The sequence below is a fragment of the Octodon degus genome, unplaced genomic scaffold (genome assembly GCF_000260255.1).
Source record: "Octodon degus isolate 3935 unplaced genomic scaffold, OctDeg1.0 scaffold00046, whole genome shotgun sequence".
Lineage (NCBI taxonomy): Eukaryota > Metazoa > Chordata > Mammalia > Rodentia > Octodontidae > Octodon > Octodon degus.
In genome coordinates this window covers 8295057-8304216 of record NW_004524622.1, presented here as the reverse complement: position 1 = coordinate 8304216, position 9160 = coordinate 8295057, and the positions used below count along the sequence as shown (strand labels likewise).

Sequence of the window (9160 nt, the reverse complement as noted above, 5' to 3'; positions counted from 1 at the left end):
CCTTGAGCTCACTTTGTAGCCCAGGCTGGTCTCAGACTTGCAATGAACCTCCTATCTCAGCTTCCCAAGTGCTGGGATTACAGGTATGCATCACCACTCCCAGCTTTTTTTTTTTTTTTTTTTTTTAAACAAGGTCTGTAACATCCAAATCCAGAAAGAGAACTTGACCAGTAAGTCAAGAGAGATTCCCTAGAATACTTTGTCTCTTCCCATTATGACTTTTGTCCCTCTCAGTCCATTACCACTATCATGACATCTAATGTGACATAAATTTAGCCGAGTTTTGAACCCTGTATACATGAAATCATACTGTATAACTTTCGAGTTCTGCCTTCTTTGCTCAGTATTATTTGTGAAACATGTTGCTTGGTATATCTGTGGCTCATTCTGTTTGTTATCTTGTTTACTCTTTTACAGATATACTATAATTTATTTATAAATTCTATTGGTAGACATAAATTGAATCCATATTCACTGTTATAAATAATGCTAATGTGGACATTCTTTTGTATATTTTTTGGTGGACATTTATGTAACATTTCTACTGAGACATTTACCTATTGAGTGGGATTGCTGAGTCATGAGATAGATATAGATATCTATATCTAGATTATTTATGGATCTGGTTGTTTCCCTATTATTTGGTAGTACTGGCAGTTAACCAAGAGCCTCAAACTTGCTAGGCAAGTGCAAGTGCAAATATCACTGAGCTATATCCTCAACTCTTTTTAAAATTTTTATTTTGAGACAAGTCTTGCAAAGTTGCCCGGGCTGGCCTCTAATGTGGTGATCTTCTGTCTTAGCTATCCAGATAACTGGGATTACACGTGTGTTCTACCAGGCCTCGCTCATAGCCATGAGTCATAATCAGTTTTTTTTTCCTTGATGAATAAGTTTATTGGTCTTTATCTGAAAAATCTTTATAGAAATTTGGTTTAACTCTTAGCAGCCCTCTTCTGAGCTCTGAATAAGCTTGTTTTCTTTTAACTACCTGATCTTTCTTCTGGGCAAGGAACATTTTGGGATGGTTCCACCTCTTCTTTTTTTAAACTTCTTTTTGTAGACTGGATTCCTTGTATAGCAGCATGAACTTTCTTATACATCTTCTCCTTCATGTCTGGAGTTATATTGTTCTTTGTGTACTGAGAGAACTGTTTCTTGTAAGCATCTTCATCTTCTTCCATTAGGTAAGAAGAATAGAATCTGTGACACTCTGACCCATGATGTGCTTCCTATGTACTTCTGCATTGAACTCCTTACTTTCAGAATCATAACCAGGGACTCATTTCGTACTCTGAGTGATAGACAAGCCTCCATCCACAGCACCATTTAGGGCTCCAAAAACTTTATTGTTGGTTGTAGTTCTGGCGAGGCCTGCATCCAAATAGCAGGTGAAGGTACCAGGTTTGCCATCAGTGCCTTACACATTGTGTTCATCTCCAGTAAACTCCAGCTGGCCTTCATAGATCTTATCCATGCCAGACGTATTGAGAAACCTACCAGCCATCAGCAGACCAGTATAATGTGCTGCAACATAATTTATTAGGCCAACTTTCTGTATTTTGGTAGTTCATGTGCATATGTCGCATAGACTATCATATTCCCTTCAATACAGGCATAAGCAATCTGACAAATGATATCTCTGTTACACGAACCATCATCCTGTATTTAGGAGTGTTGTACTTATTTTTGTCCTATATTACCAAGCATTTCCTAGCATAGTAATCAGTTTTGCCCTCTCATCTTCTAAATTTCACTTGGTATCCCTTAAAGTAGGCCTTATTCTTGACAACCGTAACAAACCCAGCCTGTGTAATATAGCCCTCCACATCCATGGTTTTTTCAGTCATGATTAGTTTCAATAGATTCTGTGAAGCAGTCTTCCAGAGCTCTTTTACTAGTTTACATTTCAGACAGTAGTGTAGAAAAGGTCTATTTGCTATACATTCTTGACATTACTTGGTATTGTAGGTCTCTTCATTTTTAGTCACATCAATGACTTTGTAGTATTTTACATTGTCATTTCAACATGCATTTCTTAAGGACTACAAAAAATTGAGCTCCTTTTTATATTTTTAACTGTTTGAGTATTCTTTTTTTGTGGATTACCTGTCCAGATTTTGGCCATTTGTTTTCTTTTGGGTAATTTACTACTTACTGATTTGTAGATTTTTGTGTATTGTATAATAGGAAATGTTTTAGCATTGGTCTGTATTGTAAGCCCCTGATTAAATAATGTTAATAAAAATGAAATTTATCATTTTTTCCTATATAGTTAGTCCTTTAAATTTCCTATTTAAGGGCTGGAGAGCCCTAGCAAGCTCAGCGGTCTAAGTGCCTGTCTGGCAAGCACAAGGACCCAAGTTCAATCCCCGGTACCGCATGCCTGCTGGCCCCAAGCTGAGCCAGTCACCGAAACTGGGTGTGGTGGTGCAATGCCTATAATCCTAGTGCTGCAGAGGCTGAGACAAAAGGATCACTATGAGGCTGAGCTGTGTAGCAACACCATGTACCAAATAAATAAATAGATAATAAATAAATAAATAAATTTGCCTATCTCAATATCATAATTTTCTACATTTTCTTCTGATAGTTTTGTTGTTTATCATTCATATTAATGTTTTCAATTCATCTGGAATTGATTTTTTTCTTTCTTTTTTTTTTTTTTTGGTGGTGGTAACTAAACCCAGTATCTCTTTACTACTGAGCTACATCCCCAACCCTTTTTATATTTTCATTTTGAGACAGGGTCTCACTAAATCACTAAGTTAACAAGACTAGGGTTGATTGAACTTGTGATCTTCCTGTCTAAGGTTGCAGAGTGCTGGGATAACAGGCATGTCCCACTATACCTGGCTCCTTTTTCTCTTTTGAGACAAAATCTTGCTTAGTTTCCCTGGCTGGCCTCAAAGTTGTGATCTTTTTGCCTCAGCCACTGAGTAGCTGGAAAAACAGGTGTGCACCACTGTGTTTGCCTGAAATTGAGTTTGTGCATGGTATTTGATTGGGTGTAAGGTTCATCACTGAATTTGTTTCATGTTGTTGTCCAATCGACCCTTTAACCATTTATTGAAAAGAATTGCATCCTATTGTATTTTCATATAAAATACCTGTAAAACATAAGACTGGAAAATTATATGAGTATCAAATATATAAATAAAATGTCTTCTGTTGTCTTGCTAACTGTGTGCTTATGGTTCCTACCATCCACATAAGCAAATTAGATGATTATAAATTGGGGGAATTTTTTTCAGCACTGGGATTGAACCCAGGGCCTATGCATTAAAATGCATTTGTAGGTCTTTTCATATTTTATTTTGAGATAGGTTGTTCCTAAATTGACCAAGCTGACTTTGAGCTTGTGATTCTCCTGTCTCAGCCTTACAGAGTGCTAGGATTACATATATGTGCCACTGTTTCTGGCTAGTTTTGGGGGATTTTTAATGCCAACCTATTAGTGTTTCAAAGATATTTTGAAAACAGTTATAGACAGGTGCAATGATGGATGCCTGTATTTGAAGCTACTTAGGCAACTTGGGAGACTGACAAAAGAGGATTTCAGGTTTGAGGTGAGCCTGGGTAGCTTATTGAGACACTTTCACAAAAGAAAAAATAAAAAGGGCTAGGGTTGTTGCTCAGTGGTGGAGCACTCCTGTAGTCTCCAGTACCATACACACAAAAATAATAAATAGATAAATAAATAAGACAAGCAATTTTAGATTATTTAAAACATGTAAGTAATATATTTTGAGAAGGAAAAATAAGCTACAAGCCCTTGAGAATAAGATTTATGGCTGTTTTGTTCACTGCTATATATTAATGACCTACCATTGCTCTTGCCACACAGTAAATAATTCATAAACATTAATTTAGTGACTATACCTTTTAGCTAGGAGTGTAGCTCAGTGGAAGACTGTGCTTAGCATACACAAGGCTCTTAGTTCAATCTTCAGCACCAAGAAACAAAGTAAAACAAATTTTTGTTTTGCTGTACAGTATCACATTCCTAGTAGTTAAAAGTATCACACATAAGTTAATATTCCCTATAAACAGATATTTCTTTTAATCACTATTTTATTTTTGATGAGACTGTTTCTGAATTTTTGACCACTGTATCTGCCTTCTCAAATAAAAGTGCAATGAATAAGGGGCCGGGGAGATGGCTCAGTGAAATAAGCGCTTCCCTGGCAAGCACAAGGGCCTGAGTTTAATCCCCGGTTCCACCAAAAAAAAAGTGCAATGAATAAAAATCTTTCTTGATTTATCTTAATTAGCTTTAGGGAGACTAAAACAGCAATGTAAGTTGTTTTAAAAAGCTATTTCTCCACAACAACTGTTTATTCTTTATGGATAAATGAATATTTTGGCAGGTCAATTAATAAGAATTTATACAAAGGCAGTACATATTTTAATTAAGTAATCACCAGTGACTAAATACTGTATAAAGCAAAAGTAAAGTAGCTCTTTTCTTTTGGCCTGACTTCGAAGACCCTTGGTGTCCCCATGGGATCGTCCTGCCTGGTGTTACCGGTATTGTAAGAACAAGCCATACCTAAAGTCCCGCTTCTGCCAAGGGGTCCCTGATGCCAAGATCTGCATCTTTTCCTTGGGGTGGAAGAAAGTAAAAGTGGATGAGTTCCCACTCTGTGGCCACATGGTGTCTGATGAATGTGAGCAGCTCTCCTCGGAAGCCCTGGAAGCCACCCGAATTTGTGCCAACAAGTACATGGTAAAAAGTTGTGGCAAAGACGGCTTCCGTATCTGGGTGTGGCTCCACCCTTTCCACGTCATCCACATCAACAAGATGTCCTGTGCTGGGGCTGACAGGCTCCAGACTGGCATGCGAGGTGCCTTTGGGAAGCCCCAGGGCAGAATGGCAAGGGTTCACATTGGACAGGTCATCATGTCTATCCACAACAAACTGCAGAACAAGGAACATGTGATCAAGGCCCTACATAGGGCCAGGTTTAAGTTCGCTGGCCGTCACGAAGATCCACATCTCCAAAAAGTGAGGCTTCACCAAGATCAGTGCGGATGAATTTGAAGACATGGTGGCTGAGAAGTGCTTCATCCCTGATGGCTGCAGTGTGAAATACATCCCGAATCATGGTCCCCTGGACAAGTGGTGAGCCCTGCACTTTTGAAGGCTTCTACTCTGCCACCCCCCAACAAGTTCATGAATAAATGTTCTCTCTGCTCCAAAAACAAACAAACGAAAATTAAGTAACATTTCCTGAACTGTTTATTTGGAGCAATGAGTCCTAGAGAGTAAACTGTGGTCAAATAATGTGGAAAATTCTGCATATTGTGTCCTTCTCGTAAATTCACAGTTTCGATGACAAACTAAAGGTTTTTTTTTTTCACTCTATTTTTTTTTTATTTTTATTTTTTTTACTTTTTTATTTTTTTCAAAGTTTTATTGATAAACAGCAATGAGACAGTTTTAAGTCAAATTGGAAGTACAGTTTCAACAAATAATACACTGCATATATTCTTCTTAGTGGTTAATTGCTGTACAAGATGCGGACTTGTGATCCTATTTATAAACACCATTAGAACAAATCATTCTAGCTCTTTCGGGTCCTCTTTTCCAAGATGACGAAAAAAAGAAGGAACAACGGTCGTGCCAAAAAGGGCCGCGGTCATGTGCAGCCTATTCGCTGCACGAACTGCGCCCGGTGCGTACCCAAGGATAAGGCTATTAATTTTGTCATTCGGAACATAGTGGAGGCCGCCGCCGTCAGGGACATTTCCGAAGCGAGTGTCTTCGACGGTTATGTGCTTCCCAAGCTGTATGTGAAGCTGCATTATTGTGTGAGTTGTGCCATTCACAGCAAAGTGGTCAGAAATCGATCTCGTGAAGCCCGTAAGGACCGAACTCCTCCACCCCGATTTAGACCTGCTGGTGCTGCCCCACGACCTCCACCAAAGCCCATGTAAGGGGAGCTGAGTCTTAATGGACTGAAGAAAACTCTTGAGAAAGAAATAATAAAATTGAATGTTACACTTTAAAAAAAAAAAAGAACAAATCATTCTATTCATTAAGAGAATGCAACTGGGGGCTGGCGAGATGGCTCAGTGGTCTAAAGCACCTACATGGAACAAGCTTGGCAAAGCACAGGGACCACGGTTCGATCCCCCAGCACCACATGCCAGCCAGCCTCGCTCCCTGGTGGGCTGAGCTGGCCACACACACACACACACTAAATAAATGTTAAAAAAAAGAGAGAATGCAACTATATATCTATCCCAACCACTTTGAATACACAGATACAAAATGAACATTCATAGGCATACCCCATTTTTTTCTAAGTTCCGTTATTGAATATTATAGGTGTGTAAACTCAGCAAAATATTCTAAAAGAGTCCAGTAACCCATAATAGCATTGGGTCTTCTGTTTAACTGGCAATGTCAGAAATTATTGACCTGACTCCCCCACAGCTCAACTTAACAGCATGGCTTTATTTCCTATATTTCGTCTTCATACTTTTCTACTGGATGGTTAAGACCAAGGTAAAGCAGGACCTATGCAACAAGAGTTGTAGCTTTTTGGAACAAACTAAAGGTTTTAAAAGTTATATAGTAGGGGCTGGTGAGATGGCTCAGTGGTCTAAAGCACCTACTTAGAACGAACTAAGCTCAAGCAAAGGACAGAGACCTCGGTTCAATCCCCCAGCACCACATGCTGGCCCGCCCGCCCCCTGGTGGGCTGAGCTGGCCACACACTAAATAAATAAGTAAATAAATAAATAAATACTAAAAAAAATAAAAGTTATATAGTAAAAGTGTATTTTATTTGAAGAAAAAAAAACCCACATTTGATTGCTTAGTACTTTGCACAAACAAATTTTTTTTTTACTGTCCTGCAATGTTCTATGGCAAACAGTTTGAAAACAGATTTATTTGGGCCACTATTAAATCTAGAGGCCAGGAGTGGTGGTACATGCCTATAATCTAGCATTCAAGGGGCTGAGGCAGGAGGATCTCTGTGAATTCCAGGCTGGCCTGGGCTACATAGTGAGTTGAAGGCCAATTTGAACTGCATAGCAAGACCCTGTCTCAAAAAAGACAAAAATCATCATCTAGGGTGTCCCTAGAACTATCTGATTAAAACAGGATTATAACAGCAAATAGGCTTTTACGTAGATAGATGAAAATTAAATATAAAAATGCAAATAATAGGGCCTGCAAGATAGCTCAGTGGACTAAGCGCCTGCTTTGGCAAGCTAAGGAACCAGGGTTCGACCTCTGGTCCTGCATGCTGTTCCGGCACCACCTCTGAGGCACACTGAGCCAGCAAAGGATCCGGGTGTGATGGCGCATACCTGTAATCCCAGCTCTGGGAAGGCTGAAAATAGGATCACTACAAGTCCAATCTGCGTGGTGAGACCCTCTGACACATACACAAATAAAAATAAAAATTAAATAATACGAAAAGTAATAGTTTTGAAAAACAATTTGTTGAACTTCCTTTTCAAAGCATCAGGTGGCTTAATGGAGGATGCTCATTACTAGTGGATAGTACTGCTTAAGTGCAACAAACCAGTCATAAAGAATAACTTGTTTTTAAGAAGTATGACACAGTAGTATAGGATTGCTTACGAAGAATGAAAAGACTGAAGTGGAAAATTAAAATACTACTTCATATACAGTTCATATCCAAACAGTTGGGCGGCGCACGAGCCGGCAGGCTGTTAGGTTGGGGACTGGAGCGGGGCGCAGGAAGACCCGGCGCCATGGTGGAGAAGGAGGAGGCTGGTGGCGGTATCAGCGAGGAGGAGGCAGCGCAGTATGACCGGCAGATCCGCCTGTGGGGACTGGAGGCTCAGAAACGGCTTCGGGCCTCCCGTGTGCTGCTTGTCGGTATGAAAGGACTTGGAGCTGAAATTGCCAAGAATCTCATCTTGGCAGGAGTGAAGGGACTGACCATGCTGGATCATGAACAGGTATCTCCAGATGACCCTGGAGCTCAGTTCCTGATTCGGATTGGATCCATTGGCCGAAATAGAGCTGAAGCCTCTTTAGAGAGAGCTCAGAATCTCAACCCCATGGTGGACGTGAAAGTGGACACTGAGGACATAGAAAAGAAGCCTGAGTCATTTTTCACTCAATTTGATGCTGTGTGCCTGACATGCTGCTCCAGGGATGTCATAGTTAAAGTTGACCAGATCTGTCACAAAAACAGCATCAAATTCTTCACAGGAGATGTTTTTGGCTACCATGGCTACACATTTGCCAATCTTGGAGAGCATGAGTTTGTAGAGGAGAAAACCAAAGTTGCCAAAGTTAGCCAAGGGGTGGAAGATGGACCTGACACCAAGAGAGCAAAACTTGATTCATCTGAGACTACAATGGTCAAAAAGAAGGTGGTTTTCTGCCCTGTAAAAGAGGCGCTGGAGGTGGACTGGAGCAGTGAGAAAGCGAAGGCCGCCCTGAAGCGCACGACCTCTGATTACTTTCTCCTGCAAGTGCTCATGAAATTCCGCACAGATAAAGGAAGAGATCCTAGTTCTGATACCTATGGGGAAGATGCAGACTTGTTGCTTCACATTCGAAATGATGTGCTTGACTCACTGGGTGTGAGTCCTGACCTGCTTCCCGACGACTTTGTCAGGTACTGCTTCTCCGAGATGGCCCCAGTGTGTGCGGTGGTTGGAGGAATCTTGGCACAGGAAATTGTGAAGGCCCTGTCACAGAGGGATCCTCCTCACAACAACTTCTTCTTCTTTGATGGCATGAAGGGGAATGGGATTGTGGAGTGCCTGGGCCCGAAGTGAGCCACACCATGGCGGCGTCAGCAGCTCTGAGGGACCTGACACCCCCTGCCCAGGAGTCTCTTGTCACCTTCTTGGACCTGTTCTCCACCTGATGTCCTAGAGAGGAGTGTGGCTTCAGGTGGGGAGTGAGGCCTGAGTCTTGTTCCCAGGAGACCCCTGGTAGCCTTCGAGGGCAGACAGGTGTCTTGAGGGGCCGCCTGGTGAGTGGAATGTCCTTTCTCCAGAGCTGGGCCTCCTGGAGAACAACAGGTGGCCTTGGACATGACCCGAGTTTGAGTTTGGGATTAGCTGAGTTCCAGCCTGATTTCGGGAGGGAGGAAGCGCTGCGTGGGTAGCCACCCCGTGTCGGAGAGCTCCTCTTAAAAAAGCAGATCCTGCCCCC

General features: G+C 41.2%; 2 protein-coding genes and 1 pseudogene across 4 annotated transcripts in view; all 3 read left to right on the top strand.

The window, feature by feature from the left end:
* LOC105742292 overlaps positions 1–5129 on the top strand; it is a 6293-nt pseudogene extending 1164 nt beyond the window's left edge.
* The window catches only part of Exoc6 (exocyst complex component 6), a 246711-nt gene that overhangs the window by 195478 nt on the left and 42073 nt on the right, over positions 1–9160 (top strand). The window lies entirely within an intron of this gene.
* LOC101591117 (SUMO-activating enzyme subunit 1) lies at positions 7678–9033 on the top strand. Of its 2 annotated transcripts, XM_004632053.2 has the most exons (2): positions 7678–8468; positions 8614–8698. In XM_004632053.2, exons 1-2 carry the CDS (start codon positions 7738–7740, stop codon positions 8681–8683), a joined length of 801 nt encoding a protein of 266 aa, XP_004632110.1. In that variant the 5' UTR covers positions 7678–7737; the 3' UTR covers positions 8684–8698. The 2 variants fall into 2 exon arrangements, with proteins under 2 accessions (XP_004632110.1, XP_004632109.1); XM_004632052.2 differs by having other exon boundaries at positions 7678–9033.

What these genes read in the sequence shown, in the direction of transcription:
- LOC101591117 (XM_004632052.2), top strand. Translation starts at nt 7,738, where the DNA reads ATGGTGGAGAAGGAGGAGGCTGGTGGCGGTATCAGCGAGGAGGAGGCA.